The sequence below is a fragment of the Capricornis sumatraensis genome, chromosome 8 (genome assembly GCF_032405125.1).
Source record: "Capricornis sumatraensis isolate serow.1 chromosome 8, serow.2, whole genome shotgun sequence".
In the NCBI taxonomy this organism is placed as follows: domain Eukaryota; kingdom Metazoa; phylum Chordata; class Mammalia; order Artiodactyla; family Bovidae; genus Capricornis; species Capricornis sumatraensis.
Window position 1 is genome coordinate 18,658,126 of NC_091076.1, and position 17,482 is coordinate 18,675,607.

Consider the following 17,482-nt stretch of genomic DNA (forward strand, 5'->3'; position numbering starts at 1 on the left):
CTATTTTGGACCTGGAAGAGATGGCTGTAATTCTGGAAAGGTGGGACCCTGCGGATGCCAGGAAGTGCATGCCCGATGGACAGGACAGAACTCCGGGCCACTCTTGTCCTTAAAGGCAAGGGTGGGCACGTCTGGGTGTTCCCAGGATTCCTTTGGGGTTCAGAAGATCTTGCTTCTCCTCTCTCAGCAGGCCTTGTCCGTGGAACCAGGCACTGAGGGTTGAAAGTGTGACGTGACCTGTTGAAGGCGGGGCTTCCTGAATCTGTGTGTCAGGGTTCCAGTGACATTTGGGAAGCTGTCATGGAGGGTGGCCAGGGAAGAAGGTGTAGCTTTCCCTGCTAAGCATTTCCATAGAGAATAGGGTACCAGGTGAAGATGTAGGTGCCCCTCCCCCAGGACGACGAGCTCAGAAGACTGAAGACATGGGTGGCACCCAGTGAAAGGGTTCCCAAAATACCTGCGGGGACGATGACCCTCCTCTCGTTGGTGGTCATGTTGGGGGGAGGGGGGCCGTTCTTCTCGTCCATGTAGCTGTTGTAGCTCATGGTGTTGGATTCACCTCCGCTCACGAGCTTGCCGCACTTACTGACGCTGCAGTCCACCGGAGACTCCCTGGAGCGAGAAGAGACAAAGCTCAGGGGAAGTCATCAGTGTCACTGTTGCCACTGCCACCAGAGCATCCGTGGAGCCTCTGCCCAGTCCTACCGGGTGGAGCGAGGGCGACGGGGGTGCTGCTGACGCTGCCTTATTTCTATCCACACGGCCACTAGTTTTCTCCAAATCCCAGCCCAATCCTATAATTACGGTACTTAAACACTTTCTGGCAGCCTCACTGCCCTCAGACTGGAGTCTGGACCTCTGAGTTCGGCTCTGCCTGCAGCTGACACTTTTAGCCTTGTTGCCAGGCGACCTACCCTCCCTAGGCAGAAGCGCTGGACCTGGCTCCCAGACAGGCCTCTCCCCACTCTTATTGCACCCTGTTTCAGCTGTGGCCCTAGGACTTGTCACACTGTGGGATGGTTAGCCTGGCAGGTGCCCTTCCCCTGGCTGGATCGATGCCATGGCTTTCTTTTTTTTTTAACCTCAAGTATCCTGTAATAGTGGGCTTCCCTGGTGGCTCAGCAGTAAAGAATCTTCCTGCCAGTGCAGGAGACTCAGGTTCGATCTCTAGGTTGGGAAGATGCCCTGGAGAAGGAAATGACAACCCTCTCCAGTATTCTTGCCTGGAGAATTCCATGGACAGAGGAGCCTGGCAAGCTACAGTCTAGGAGGTTGCACAGTCAGACACATTTTAGCGACTAAACAACAACAGCAATCCTCTATAGTGCCTTCCAGAGGGGCTGAACAGTCACTGAGTCCTGAATCACTCATTACTATTGCATGTGTATCATTTCAACGTGCTTTTCATAGAGAGTTCTATGTGAATCTCCCCATTACCCTCCAGGTCCGACATGACAAAGGTTAACACCTCTTTCCTATGGTTAAGAAAACCAGAGAAGTACATGGTTGTCCCTGCTATTTTGCAACATGGGAGCATCTATCTGTCTGGAGACAAAGCTGACATCTCCCTTGTGACCAGCTGGTGCCTCAGCAGGCTGGCAAAACACACCACCTACCCAGAGCTTGGGGTCACAGACTCCTGGTGTGCCTAGGGCAGTGCTATCCTGCCCTGCCACTTCCACTCAGCCACTCCCCCAGTGCCAGGGCCGAAGGAGATGACTAGAGCCCAAGCAGAGGCTGCAGCTTTCCTACCCCACCCTCCCGGTTGTCCAGAGCAGGAAGCATCAGTTCTGGTAACCTGGGAGACAGCCAGTCTTCACAAGAGCTCCAAACCAGGCCCTCAGACCCAGGAGTTCAGATAAGGTTCAGATTACAGCCGGCCAACTCTGGGCTGCAGAACCTCGAACGGCTTTCCAGAGGTCTGGCCGCTGCCCTCCCTCTCTCTGCTGTGGGCAGAAACAGACCACGCTGAAGCCTAAAGGAGCAGGCGAGGAGCAGGGTTGTGCCAGACGGACCCGCCCGTCCTGAAAAGGCAGCAACGTGGAGGGCAGGCAAGCAATGGCCCCTGAGCCTGAGAGGAGAGGGGAAGGAGGGTGGGGACACGGCAGGGGAGGGGGGAGGCCAGAGCACATTCAGTAAAGAAAATTAAATGAATTTGTTTCTTAATCTGAAAGGAAAAAAATATTGAAGATCACTTATCATAGCTGGGAGATAAATGCTCCACTGAGATATTAGAAGTCAGACGGTAATTTTTTCCTGATGTCTTACAGAGGGGAACATGGGCTGAAAATGAAAATAAGATGTATAACTTACACATGTTAGAATTTAAGGTTTTACTATTCGCCTACTGTTTTTCCAGGCAGAGAACCAAGAACCAGCCGTCGGAGCCCCAGATTGTTGAAGGTTTAATGTCCCCATGGCAGTCTGAGGGGCGGCAGTAGCACTTCGGGGCTTTGCACCAGGGTTTGGCCCTTTGGCTTCTACTGGAGCAGGACTTGGCCTGAGATGAAGCAGTCCCGGAAAGACCCCGGTCCCGCGTCTGAGCTGAGCTCCGGTGGAGCTGGCCGGGTCCCCCTCACCCTAGTCCAAGCAAACCGCAAGTGGGCGCATGCGCACAGAGGCGCCGATGCCACCGGTGCAGGCACACGCACACGGGCACATACGCTACGCGTGCAGGCGTGCACACACACATGCACGCAAGCACAGGCCCGCACCCGCACACACACACACACACACCACCGCCACCACGGCCTGGCAGCCTTCCCCAGCATACTTGGCCATTGTGAAACAACCCAAGTGCAGCCGAAGTTTGGAGGATTAAGTTGGCCTTTAACCAAGACAGCAACGTTTTCACTAGCTGGGAGAGGCCGTGCCGAGGGTGGGGCTGCCAGAGCACACGCTTCCCCCGGCTGGGCAGACGGAGAGCACTTTTCTGTGAGGGGGCGGCGTCTGGGGTGGGGGTTGGGGGGTGGGGGTGGGACTGGTTGGCGGTGGGCGGGTGTGGCGGAAGGGGACTTGCCCTCCGTGGGCTGCATCTCTCTTTGGGAACATCGGAGAAATAGATGAGTTGTGAACATTCTTTTCTACCATCAGCTGGGCCTCTGGGGATTTATTAGCCCAAAAGAGAACTCTGGCCACTCAGAGGTGAGAAGTCGGACCTCAGAAAGCATCGCAGTGAAATGGCCCCTTATGCCATCAGCGCCCCAGGGCAGGGCCAGTCACTGGTACCAGGAGGAGAGAAAAATAAAAATCTGAATAAGGGAATCGTTTAGTAAAAGCTGCCTGGTACCTCTCTCGGTAAGGAGTCTGAGCACCGTGGTGAGAAAGGAGCCTGCTGGGTGTGTGGGGCGGGGGGCGGGGGAGGCCCTAGGGAGGACGTCTGAACAGCGTCAAGCCTGGGCCTTCCAGCTGGGGGCGCCACTGGGGTCGTCCAGTGGTGGGGCCTCTTCGTTTCGGGCCCACAGAAGCTCCCACGATTCTGTGCCCTCCTTTCTCTCCTGCTGCCGGGCAGGGCAAGGTGATCTGCTTGCCCACCGCCCACCTGCCTGGGTGCTTGTCTTCTGGAACAAGGCTTTGTCTTTGATCCCAGACTCTGCAAAGGGGCACCCTAAGGGAGACGTCCTGGCCCTCAGCCTGGACCTCTGCCATGTGCAGGCCGGCCCTCCTCTGACTCCTAGGAGAGAAGGAAGGAAAGCCATGCCTTCCCCATCCACCTGCTGCGCCCCTCCTCCCCTCTGGGGTTGCGGGACTCTGCGCCTGGGCAGACAGCACAGGCTTCCCAAGAGCCCAGCCAGCTATTGGAAGGAGCCAGGAATCCAGGTGAAGCACAGCATAAAGGCTACTCTTAAGCGAGGCAGCTGGTGCCTGTGAAGAGGACCGATGAAAACAAGGGGGGCATGCATGGAGGGGGAGGCTTTGCCATTCAGCCCACCCACTCTGCTGCTGACTTGTATTGAGACCTGCACTTACAGCTAGCATGGGGCTGGGGTCTGCAGGCAGCTGACAGCACTGAGACAGGTGACAGGAGGGCCAGCGGCTGCCACAGTGGAGCAGGGAGGAGGTGGTGGCTCTGAAAGTGTAACTCAGAGCATGTCCTGCTCAACCATGGCTCAGAAAGCCACACTGTGCTGGCAAGCCACAGCAAAGGCCATGTGGGCCCTGCAGCCTTGTCCTTTATTTTCACCAAAGGACCCAAGGTCTTTGCTCCTCTGGTTTTATTTCTGTGTTCAGGGATCATTGCTTTAAAAAGACGGCTGCTGGTTCCCAAAAGTGCCTCACAGACTGTCAAGCGATTGACACACAATGAGAAATCTTGAGCATTTGGATAACAGGAGATTTCAAAGACCTTGGCTGAAGACTGTTGTTGTTGCTCAGTCGCTAAGTCATGTCTGACTCTTTGTGACCCCATAGACCATAGTCTGCCAGGTTCTTCTGTCCATGAGATTCTCCAGGCAAGAAAACTAGAGTGGGCTCCTATTTCCTCTCCCAGGGGATCTTCCTCACCCAGGGGATCGAGCCTGCGTCTCCTGTGGCTTCTGCATTGGCAGGCGGACTCTTTACCACTGAGCCACCAGCGTAGCCCAGTTACCTGAAGATAATCCCATTCAAGTATGTAAACATCTTCTCTACCTTCTGGTTCAACCGAGAGCAACTTTACTCAAGAGTATGGGATCTAGTCCCACAGGTCTGCAGCCCAGGCTTACGGTCAATGAATATCCAATGTCCACACAGCTAAAAGGAGGTCCCCAGGGCTGTTGGAGCATTAGCAATATCTGGTGTGCCTTCTACATCACGTGCATACTGAGGAAATTGTGCCAATCTGTGTTGTCTTTAGGATTTCTGTAGGAGCCATGCAGAGATGTGTGTATGTGACCTTTTTGCCTTTGAAAAGGAGATGCAAATGCAAACTTCAAGAAAAGAAATCACCCACAGTAAAGCTCTCACGCTAACCTATACTTAGTAAATGCTCACAGCTTCTCCAGAACCCTGAGTACCCCTCCCACTCACCTTTCTGCCTGACAGGCTTCTCATTGCAAGGTGCAGAGTATTAGGAGGCACTTTAGCATGGGACTGTGTAGTCAGAGGCAGAAGTGACAGTGTGAGGCTCGTCCTCCTGTGTGTGGATGTTAAGTCTGCAGGTGTCTAATAAGGGCATTGGATCCTGCTGGCCAGGCTAGGCAGTGTCAGGGCAGACTAACAGTGAACTCTGGTCCAGCAATTCTGGCAAGCAAGCAATATATCCGTAAGTTGATATATATATTTTTTCCTTCATGGGATGTTTTCCCCCAAACTCGTGGTTGAGAAAGGATGCGGCTGAGAGTTAGTTGCAGACCACAGCTTGGATCATCTTGCTGAAGTCTACATCCAGCACAGAGCCTATGGGTCACACCGTTTGAAGAACAATTCATGGTAACAGATTCAACCACAAGCGGAAGGTAGGGAGAAAGGGGGCAAACCTGCCCCAACGTGGGCAAGATCGAATTTTTGTGAGCTCCTCAGATCTCAGTCTCTCCACCAGCCTGGATGACTTATTGGCAGCATCAGAAGCAAGAAGGACCTTGTAGCTTTAGGCACACAGAATACCTCCTCTAGAGACATAAATATCTGTAGGGTCTCTGATAAGCATCAAGTAACTCAGAATTCCAAGTTATCGAAGAACGTGGGGGAGAATTCACCGTGAATCATGAAGAGAAGAGAGAAATACATCTTTGGGTACTTTGTTGATCTGCTAGGGCAGCTATAACAAACTGCCACAAATGTGTTAGTGGCTCAGTTGTATTCGATTCTTTGCGACCCCATGGAAAGACCCACCTGAGGACCCACCAGGCTCCTCAGTCCATGGAATTCTGCAGGCAAGAATACTGGAGTGGGTTGCCATGCCCTCCTCCAGGGGATCTTCCTGATCCAAGGATTGAACCAGGGTCTCCTGCATTTCAGGCAGCTTCTTTACAGTTTGGGCCACCGGGGAAGCCCTGAATCGGTCCAAAACATTCTAGCCCAGCCCTGTCCAGTCGAAGGGGCCACATATATAATGTAACATTTTCTAGTAGTCACATTTTTAAAATAAAAAGGTAAAATTAATTTTAATAATATATTAAAATATATTAATTCAACACAGGCTGAAGATGATCATTTCAACATCATCAATATAAAAAAATAATTAATGATGTATTTCACTTTTTTCCTAACACTAAGTCTCCTAAAGCCAGTGTATTAACATACATATCAAGCACATGCCCATTTTGGATAGGTCATATTTCAAGTGCTCCAAAGCAGCATCTGTGACCAGTGGCTGCTGCCTTGGACAGCATAGATTCAGTGTATGAGCCAAGAAATCCCAAGTTTTACACTCTTTTTTCATCTGAAGTTAGGAATTATCTTCTGCATTAAAAGCACATCATCAGTGGTACTGAAAGGGACAGAAGCACAGCGTGGCAGGTGAGAGATTTAAATAGGGCGGCATCTGCTTCATCACGCTGGTTCTTTGTTGCGTGATCCAAGAATGTGATCCGACCGGGTTCCATCCTAAGCAAAGACATTTTTTTATGAAAACCCTGGCTCCCTGCTGCCCACTCCAGCTTCCACGAGAGCACTTAGGAGATGTTTATGAGGTGCTGGTGATGTCTAGACCTAGCCTGCCTGATTCTCAAGAATCCACTGCATCGTCTTGGTTTCCCAGGAGGGGCGAAGAGACATCAGTTTCTGAACCTACGCTGTCACCGCTCCTGGCCCTGGTCAAGACCAGCAGATCAGAAGCAGGGGCTGCTTTGTGAAACCAGAGCCAGGTAGATACCATGTCTGGTCTCCAGGGTCTTCACGCAGCTCCCCTCCAGCTGGCGTCTGGTGTGATGGGAGGAGCCTCGGTGGAGCTGGTGAGGGGGTTCTGAAAACTGATTTCTCTGGGGGGACCTCCTCTGCCCAGGATTCATATATGGCAGTACTTGAGGCTTCCCTGAAGCACAAGCCATTAAAGGATTTTGAGCAAGAAAGGCAAATGTTTTGAAAAGAAGACTCAGGCTGCTGTCTGATGAGGAGACGTCAGAAAGGCAAGAGGAGGAAGGGGAAGAAGGAGGAGGCTCCCAGATGACCTAGAAGGAGAGGTGCTGCTGGATTTGATGGGTGGACGGTGGAGGTGAGCGGGGGTTGGACTCAGCCTCCAGCTTGTCCAAGGGTGAGTCTGGACTGTCAGCAAGCACTGGGAGTGCTGTGGTCAGGCCCATGTGGGAAAGCTTGCTGAATGATGTCCACATGTGGGGTGGGTGCAGGTGGGTGCGGAGGGGATGGAAAGAGTGGCCACGGGGCCAGGATCAGAGAGCTGGGGTGCAGGGCCAGCACTGCACCTTTGAAAAGGATTCACTGCACCTTTGAATCCTTAGGCAAGTCTTTTACCCCCTCAAAGCTCAATATGTCTTTCTAGTTGTTCAGTCGCTAAGTTGTGCCCAACTCTTTGCGAGCACATGGACTGCAGCTCACCAGGCCTCTCTAGGTCAAGATGTAAATACAATATGGATCTCATGGGAGGCAGATGGAGAGCAAATGGTGATGTGGAAAGACTGACAAACTCTGACTTCCCTCCACCGAGAGTGAGTCAGTACCCTCCCTATCTCTGTGGAGGGACTCACCAGACGGGCTCCTGGCTCAGAACCCCTAAGCCTCCTTGAAATCCTCTATGCCAGCAAGGTGGCTGGGATCCCAGGGGCTGGTGTTGGTTAGTGGGGTTGGAGTATGGTGGGGCCAGGTGTATTCACAGGCAGGTCGGAGACCAGGACCTTCTGGGGGGGTGCCCACCACACGAGCACCCCCTTCTCCTGCTTTCTCTAGTCTTGTCTGCTCCTTGACCTCATCTGCCAGCACAGGCAGAACTCTTGAGTGATGAAACCCAAGTCTACATGCCAACTGCATCCCCCAGTAGTATCTGATCTGTTTCCAGTAACTCATAGATGTTTTTATATGATGTCCTACTTACTGATGGCTCCTGATGCATCTCACAGGGGTGCTGACATCCTTTCTCAAAGCTTTTCCTCCTCCCACTCCTGTGGGTGCCACTGGCACCATCCTTCTTGGAAAACACCCAACCTTTGCTAATCTTCGATTCTTTCCTCGCACAAACCCCCTTCCCCCTCCCCCCGCCCCGCGCCCAGTGCAATATTTATCAACCTGAGTCCTGTTAATTATCCCTCTGATATGTCCCTCGTGTGTCTTCCCCTTTTCATTTCCACAATCAGTGCCATGACTCTAGTTCAGAATTTTGTAATTTTCTACCTGGAATATTTCACTAACTTCTTATCTTTCTGACTCTCCCCTCCCCACTCTCTGTATACCATGATGCCCAGCTTTCAAGTGTTCAGTCACAGGTCTGATGATGTTCAAATGTCATGTCAAATCGGCATCTGCACGTGGAATAAATTCCCTGTTTTCTTAGCCAGCCAATCAGGGCTCCCTTGGTCTCTGTTTTTATCTCCCTGTGCTTGCCCGATGTTTCGTGAACTAGACTAACGTTTTCTCAGCTTTCACACTTCACTCGTGACAGTCACCCTCAGGATAGCCAGCGCTTTCTCAGTCCTGGGATGGGTCACTTCCTGGGCCCTGCCCTGGGACACTTCTAGAGTATCAGGGTCGACCCTCGTAACAAGCCTATGGGAAACTGATGCTCCAGCCGTGCAGAAAGGAGGCAGCTGGTCCTCAGAGGGAGCAGTGACTGGTCCACAGGCAGAACCAGGACTCCAGCCTTGGCCGCCCAGCCCCCAGGTGTGCTCTCCTCTGCGGTCCTCTCCTGTCCACCTCTATGATCAAAGTCTTATCGGCCCTAGGCAGCACCAAGTCCCAACCCACTTTCCAAGCGTGCTCTCCCTCCCACAGGGAGCCCTCAGATTTGTTCATCTTTGTCATCGTCCTAGACTTTAAATCGAAGGACGGTTTGCTCATCTTTGCTTTGATGAGACCCACCCAGAGAGGTCAAGTATCTTCAACAAGAAACAGAAGAGTATCTTACTGAATTATCCCCAAGAGGGGCGGTGCCTGGGCCTGACATAAAGCAGGTGTTACAAAAGTGTCTGTTAGTGTCCTGGGCCTGAGGGCTGCTTTGGGGCCCAGAGAACCAGAGGGCTCCCTGGCTCTGTGCTGCCCCACCCCAAGGAGCCCTCTCACCCCAGCTCACTAAAGCCTGGCTCAGTTGCCCGGCCCAGCACCAGAGCTCCGTCTGCCGCAGACATACTTCCCGCCAGATCTCTGACTCAGCCCCAGGCCTCCAGCCTCCGCCGGCCCCATCCCAGCAGCATGGGTCCAGCGGGCTTACCTGGACCCGTTCATGTGGTCGTACTCGCGCTTGACGTTGACCCTCACCGGCTGGTTCATCCACTCCTGCTGCGGGGGAAGGGGATTGATCTTGTGGGGCTGGCCGTAGTCGGGGCTCCCGGAGGCGGTCATGTCGGCCTTGGGGAGGTGGGCCGCCGCTCCGTACGCGGAGTCGAAGAGGGACTGGTCGTCGCTCACCACCGACAGAGCCTCCTGGAGGGCAGAGAAGGACACAGAGCCCCAGGTCACTCTTTAGCCAGTGTCACTCTCCCCCACCCTCCCTGGGAACCGGCGGGCTGGCCCACAATTATGCAAGCTTGATGTGTTCTCTGCAGATGACCCCGGGTGAGGAGGGAGTCTGGGCCAAGGAATGGGGACCCCCAGGAGTATGTTCCTCTGTTGGTTCTGTAGGCTGGGACCCCCAGAAAGGAGGGTGGGGAGGCTGAGGCCAAGAAGAATGGTTAAGTACACACATGTGATGTTGGGGTGGTGCTTGAAACAGATAGACGGAAATGCCCCTTACTGGCCAGGAAGCCACCAAGCTACAGGGCATATGAGAGGGAGCATTGCTCTTACAGGTGAGGCCAGTGAGACCCACCCGGGGAGGTTAAGTATGTGGCTCAAGGTCACACAGGGGAAGGGTGGGGCCACTCTCATTTCGGTTTCCTTCTCTGTAAACAGGCATAAGAATAGCTTTCTCAGAGGTGATGGGTGATTAAATGAGAAGGCCTTGGTACAGGTGTCTAGCTTGTTTGCTTAGACCTGGTCCAGGATGTGCTGAGCTTCTTACATATCAGAGATCCGGGTAGGGGACTGCCTGCTTCCCTGGCGCAGAGTGCTCCATCATCCCTTCCTGCCTGACTCCTTGAGATGACAGTTTCCAGTCTTAAGTGGGATGATTCTGCCCACCCAAGAAAGAGGGTGGAGTCTCAGCTCTGTGGATGTGAGGTGGGGGTGGGGGGTCAAGGCTGGACTTCCCACGTGTGCTGTCCCATCAGCTGCTGGGACAGGGGAAATGACAGATGGAGAAAGGCAGCGTCGCACTTTCCAGACATCTAGCAAGCAGAGCAGGGTAATGAAACCCTTCCCCTCCATCCCGGTCACAGCAAATCACCGGGACCAGGTCATGGCCTGGGGTGTGGTGGTCACTAGGTCACACAGTTCCACCAAATTAAGTTGATCACACTTCAGAAAAGGAGGTCACAATCTATAATCTAGGATTAATTATAATCGATACCATCTGTAATCTTGGAGATGAGATGTAATATTATGGGAGAAATGCCCAGAACGGTCGCTGGCACATAGTGAGTGACACCCAATAAAGTTACCTTTGCTGGTTATCAGTTTCAAGTAAAGGTTCTCTTAGGCCAGCAGGTCTCTCTCAGACCTGGTAAGGTCTGAATTGTTCCCTTAAAAGTCATATGTTGACACCCTAACCCCAGTTCCTAAGAACCTGTGTTTGGAGATAAGATGTTTAAAGAGATGACTGAGTTGAAACAAGGCCCTCTGGGTGGGTCCTAATTCACTATGGCTGGGAATGTAAATTGGTACCGTCACTAAGGAGAACAGTATGGAGGCTCCATACAAAACTGAAAATAGCGCTGCCATGAAGGTGACCGTGATGCAATCCTATTCCTGGGCATGTGTCTGGAGAAAAACACGACCCAAAAGAATACATGCCCTTCAGTGTTCACTGCAGCACTGTTTAATGTCCACTGACAGAGGAATAGATAAGAAGATGTGCTCATATACACAATGGAATATTCCTCGGCCAGTAAAAAGAAGGCAATAATGCCATTTGCAACAACACGGATGGACCTAGAGAGTGTCATACTGAGTGAAATATCAGACAGAGATGGAAAAATATCATATGACATCCCGTATATGTGGAATCTAAAAAGAAATTATACAAATGAACTTGCTTACAAAACAGAAGAGAGACTCGCAGACTTAGAAAGCCCACTTATCGTTGCCAGGGGGAAGGGATAGTTAGGGAGTTTGGGAACGTCACATACACACTGCTAAATTCAAAATGGACAATGAACAAAGACCTACTGTACACCACATGGAACTCTGCTCAATGTTATATGGCAGCCTAGATGGGAGGGGAATTTGGGGGAGAATGGATACATGTATATGTATGGCTGAGTCCCTTCACTGTTCACCTGAAACTATAATAGTATCATGAATCAGCCATACCCCCCAAAAAAATGTTTAAAGTTTGAAAAAAAATTTTTTAATAAAAATTTTTTCTATGAAAATGAAAAAAAAAGAAGAGAGTATCTGAACACACAGAGGGACACCAGGAATGGTAGGCACAGCAAGACCACCAAGTGGAGAAACAGCAAGAAGGCAGCCATCTGCAAGCCAAGGAGAGAGACCTCATAACCGGCCAGCACCCCAACTTGGGACTTTCAGCTTCCAGAACTGTGAGAAAAAAAATACATTTCTGTTGCATGAACCCTGTCAGTGGCATTTTTCTGTGGCAGCCCTGTGACACCTTTGCCCCCAGACCTATAAAATTACAATCCACTCTACCAGCTAACGTTCTCCCAGGCCCATTCTCAACCCCAGCAGGAGGACAGCCATACTTCAAAGGGAAAGGCTCCTCTGTGGCTGTTTCCGGCTGGGATCAAGGAAGAATTACTGGAACACAGTCCAGGAAGTCTGCTCCTGGACAGAAGGCTTTGCAGGGTGTAGACATGGCCAGAGACGGCAGTTTCAAAGCTGAGCTGCTGGCAGAGTGTGGAAAGGACAGGGGGGTCCCTTGACACAGATCTGAAATCAGCTGGGTTCCTTCAATCTCCACCAGTTGTCCTATGCCACTCTGTCTTCTGCTGCAACCTCTCTGCTATGAACCCTGGTTTTGCCATCTGCTTGGTCTGCTGACTTGACAACCTGCTTCTCTCCTTCCGACCTGCCCTCTGCAGGGATAGTGATATTTGTTGTCTTTTGCCCCTTACCAGAGCATCACTAGCCCTGGTCCTGCCTCCCAGGCCTCCTGGCTTCCATTATTTCTTCATCTTCTCCCCTAACCCAGAGGAAAGGAGACAGAAGGAATGCTTTAATTGGAAACTCCTAGATTTGTGCATGATCAGGAATGCATGTGAGCCACTCTCCACGGCAGACAAAGATACCTGGTTCCATGTTCAGAGGAGAGCTGTGCTTCTTGAAGCCATTTGTCTGTTGGTTATTTTATCCATTGTTCTTTTCAATTAGGGATCCGCCCTGACTGCACATCCCAAACCAGGGGTATGGGTAGCCAAGCACATATGGTTCCAAGTTGAAAAGTGTGGCATTGTTATCTTGCAGAGGGCTGAGTGTGAGCCCATGAACTTCCTGGGGTTCTTTCTATACCAGGAGCCAAGATGCATTACCAGCTAGAAACTATGAATGCCCTTTTGGTGATAGAGGTGGTAAACATTCATTAGTTCTGCTACAGAAAGAGACTATACCTAAGGAATCAGGCATTGTCTTTGGCCATGGAGAGTGGCTCACATGCGTGCTTGATCATGCACAAAACTAGGAGCTTCCAGTTAAAGCATTTCTTCCATCTCCTTTCCTCTGGGTTAGGGGAGAAAATGAAGGAATAACGGAGGCCTGGGAGGCAGGACCGGCGATAGTGATGCTCTGGTAAAGGGCGAAAGACACCTAGCATCACTATCCCTGAAGAGGGCAGGTCAGGAAGCAGAGAAGCAGGGTTGTCAAGTCAGCAGACCAAGCAGATGGCAAAACGAGGATTCACAGCAAAGAGGTTGCAATGGAGGACAGATAAGACCAAGCCAGGGTTTCCAGAGGCTGACCATGGAGAGACCTCTCAAGCAGATGAGAAAGAATACTCTATAGAACGAAGTGCAGTGTAGTAAATGGTACAAAACTGGTTTGAACTCATTTTGAAATAGAAGTTTCCTTTAGTTCACAGTCAAAGAAAACTGCAGTCAAGGAGCCACGCCATGGGAGGAGAGGACCCTGGTTTACTCCGGGACACCTCCTATCCTCTGTCCAGTCCTGCCAGCAATTCCCTCTGCTTTTCTCTTTCTGCCTCTTTTCTCTGCCAGCATATGTCCCCCCACCCGGCTCACCCTGCTCATTCCCCTGCCAGATCCAGCTCCCTTGCAAGCTGTAGACAACCAGAGCTCAGAACCCTCCCAGAGCATCCCTGGACGTCAGTCATCACAAGTCTGTTCTTGTCTGCCTGTCATCCCAGCACAAGGTGTCACCGCAGCTGCCCACCATCCGTGGTCCCGGTTCACGACTTCCGCACGCAGCTCCTGCCCTAGGCTCACGGTTCCCACAGCTCCACTAAACGGGCCCTCAGTGCCCTCCTGTGTCTGACTTTGTGAGTCCTTGCGCTCGGAGCACGCTTGCTTTGCCCTCTTGGCCGGGCGCACATCCAATTCTACCCATTGTGGAGGTGAGTGAAATCCCCCTTACTCCGTGAAACCTTCTCTGATAATAATGCCCTCTGGCTCACTTGAGCTTGTAAAGGCCTAGTGAGAATACTGCTTGGGTAGATGTACATGTGTGCGTGCGCGCACACACACACACACACACACACACACACACACGTTTGCAACCATTCATAGTGAAATGGCTTTTTTAAACAAATTTCATCACAATGTGTAGAAAAGAACTGGTGACTGGGAGAAGCTGGGGAGAGAGAGAAAATGCAGGAGAATGGTTCCTTGCCTGGCCTGGACTGAATCAGAAAACCAAACACAAGTCGGGCGGCGGGGGACATGAGGACCATCAATGCAAATCATACATGTGGGGAGACCAGGGCCCAGACAAGCTGATTTGGGATTCAGGTGGAACATAAGCGCTGGGGAGATTTGCATCTGAAAGGAAATAGCATCGCTTTGCCACACAAGGCTGAGTGCAGGGGCTTCCTGGTGGTCCAGCGGTTAAGACTTTGCCTTCCAATGCAGAGGGCGTGAGTTCAATCTGTGGTCAAGCAGCTAAGATCCCTCATACCTAGGGCCAAAAAACCAAAACATAAACAACAAAAGCAATACTGTAATAAATTCAATAGAGACTTTAAAATGGTCCACCTGGAAAAAAAAAAGTCTTAAAAGAAAATAAGGCTGAGCGCTTCGAGGCTGTCCAGAGACCACACCCGCAGTACAGTCTCTGTGGCCAACGGCAGGTCTCCTCTAAACTGCTTTGGGGGTGGTGGGTGTATTTCAGGGAGACAGACATAGAACAGGAAGACACCACAGGGGCACAATGTAGACTGAGGGCTGCCATCGTATTGTGCTACAGCTTCGTGTCCCCACTGGGGGTCCAGAAGTCCCTGGGGGTGATCTGATGGGATGCGGGCACCAAGGGGCTGCTTTTCTCAGCTGAGAAGGCAGACAGATCAATGACATGCTTGTAACTTATAACCTATGTGTGGCTGTTACTATTTTCTCCATGTCTTAGAAGCTGTTTTGTTTGTTTTTGTTTTTGCTTTTGTACAGTCTCTCAGTCATGTCTGACTCTTTGTGAGCCCATGGGCTGTACCCCGCCAGGCTCCTCTGTCCATGGAATTCTCCAGCCAAGAATACTGGAGTGGGTAGCCATTCCCTTCTCCAGGGGATCTTCCCAACCCAGGGACTGAACCTGCATCTCTTATGTCTTCTACATTGGCACATGAGTTCTTTACCACTGAGCCTCCCGGGAAGCCCAGAAGCCGTTTACTTCTACTTAAATACGTAAAGCTTATAAAAGTTTCAATGTGAAACTCTTTACTAGTACTTACAACTCTTTACAGGAATGAGTCCACAGTTGGTGTTCAAGTCTTTTACACTGAGGGATGGTTTCTAAATGTGTAACTCTGGAGGATGGGCTGAACATAGAAAGAGTATCAGCATGAAAGTTCACACACTACTCTCAGAGTGGCTGGGTTCCTTCACTTCTCCATTTGACCTTGGGAATGACACTGATCCCTTCATGCAGAGGGAGACAAGTGATTCTTCAAAGACTTGTTGAGTCTAGGTCACCATAGAGCACCCTGCAGGGAAACTGCCTTTAGTGGGAAGGACAGAAGGCAGGGCCCTAATCCCGTGTGTGGTCTCAGTCTGAGGTCTTCATGGTCCCCACCACTGTCCCTGCGAAGTCAGCCCTGAACTGCTTAGTAACTGGATTCTACGAAGCACATGACTTCTCTCTGCTTCATGCTGGGAGGAACAAAAGGCCTGTTCATCAGGATGCTCTGGCCTCTCACCACTGTATCCTAGAGCCAGAGGGAGGTCCTAGAGCCCGAGGGAAGCACAGGGCTCCTGGACTCCAAATAGGGAAATAGTCGAGCACATCAGTATCCTATTTGACCCATTTACTAGAGCACTTAGGCAAGGGCAACGTCTTGGAGCGGCAGCTTGAGTTCCGAGCTAACAGGATGGTAATACTGGCTGTAAAAATGCTGACCAAACCATGTCAGCCTTCCTTCCCAGGATTCCCTGCTGGCTCTGGGAGCCTGCGGACATGCACAGCCAGGGGGCACTTGTCTTGGTACAGATTCTCCTTTTCACCCAGTTTGGGTAAGGTTGCCTTAAATACATATCACTTCTAATACATCTCACTACAGAAGAGAGATCAAAGTAGCAGATGATTATCATATTATTTATTAAGTGCATTTTCCTTGAGCGATCTAATTTAATTCTCCCTGCAATTCTATAGGGGATGTGCTGTTATCACCTCTGTTTTTTTCTGATGAGGAAATAGATACTCAGAGAAGTGAACTAACGAGCTCAGGTGACACAGCAACTGAATGTGACCTGGGATTCTAATTCAGATCTGCTGTCTGGGCATTGAACCATGACCATCCACCTCCCGGTTAGATTGTCACCCCTTTGAGGGTAACTCTTATCTTTGTTGAAACAGACCTAGAGCCCGATCTTCGGAGTCAGAGAGATTTGAGTTCCAATCCAAGTTCCATCAGTTACTCAACAATACACCACCTAGTGCAATTCATTTATACTTTACAAAGGTCATTTTCTCATCTGTAGAATGGGGATGATAACAGTCCCTAAGCTGGCAGATTTAGAATAAGTATAAAATGAGATAATATAAATGAACTTCCTGAATCAAGTGCCTAAAGTTCTCCCAGGTGGCTCAGTAGTAAAGAATCCACCTGCCAAAACAGGAGATGTGAATTCAAATCCTGAGTCAAGAAGATCCCCTGGAAAAGGAAATGGTGACCCACTCTAGTAGTCTTGCCTGGGAAATCCCATGGACAAAGGAGACTGTCAGGCTACAGTCTAAGGGGTTGCAAAAGAGTCAGATGCAACCGAGCACACACACACTACTAAAGTTTTTAAGACATAGCAAACAAAAAAAAATTTTTTTAGGGACTTTCCTGGTGGTCCAATGGCTAAGACTCCACACTCCCAATGCAGGTGATCCGGGTTCGATCACTGGTCAGGGAACTAGATCTTGCGTGCCATGACTAAAAGATCCCACATGCCATAACTAAGACCCCGTACAGCCAAATGAATATAAATAAAAATTTTAAAAAATTCAAAAAGAAGTACAATGCTGAAAGATTCCATGGGAATGCCATGGGAACCTCTGGGTTGGAGATGCAGTTTGGAGAAGGGAGACAGATAAAATCAGAAAGGTACCTCCTTCTCAAATGTGTTGGCTACTTAAAAGCAACCAAGTTTGCCTAGGGTTCAAAACGAGCAGGTTTGGAGATAACAGATTTGAAATGTGGATTCCACGGACTTCTAGAGAAGAGAGCTTACTTCTTACTCTGTGCTTCTCCTCCATGCAAACCATCAGACTGTTTCCTTGCAGCCTCAGTCTGCTCTCTCTTTCTAGTTTGTGAATTCAGGTCTCTAGGAGGCACAGATGAGGCTCAGAAATCCTACAAAAGACAGGAGGCAGTAGCAGCACCCACTCATCCCGCTGTCCCTGTATCAGTCCTGCAGTAAGTATCAGAAGAATGCCACGTGCATGAGTGTGAATTCATAAATAAATAAACTTCCCATATTTCGGAATTTGTCATGTATACATTTTGTTTCTTCTCTTTTCCTTTTTTTTTTTTTTTAATACCAGCAGATGTGTCTCCCACCATTTGTTTTCCTTAGATTAAGTCCAGGCCTATTTTCTACACTCACATCAGTTGAGCGATGGGGGGGGATGTGGTCAGAGCCTGGCCACATGACGGCCTGGCTGACATTAGTGATGAACCGAGGACCGTGTCCCC

General features: G+C 50.5%; 1 protein-coding gene across 3 annotated transcripts in view; it reads right to left on the reverse strand.

Annotated features, from left to right (window-relative positions):
* FLI1 (Fli-1 proto-oncogene, ETS transcription factor) overlaps positions 1–17,482 on the reverse strand; it is a 131,199-nt gene that overhangs the window by 51,351 nt on the left and 62,366 nt on the right. For 2 of the 3 annotated variants that reach the window (XM_068976056.1, XM_068976055.1), the window contains exons 2-3: positions 9,296–9,507; positions 458–612 (exon numbers count right to left, since the gene is read on the reverse strand). In XM_068976056.1, the coding sequence (XP_068832157.1) occupies positions 458–612; positions 9,296–9,507 (367 nt within the window). Of the gene's footprint in view, positions 1–457; positions 613–9,295; positions 9,508–10,084; positions 10,170–17,482 lie in introns of those variants that run through there. The other variant, XM_068976057.1, reaches the window with a different exon arrangement.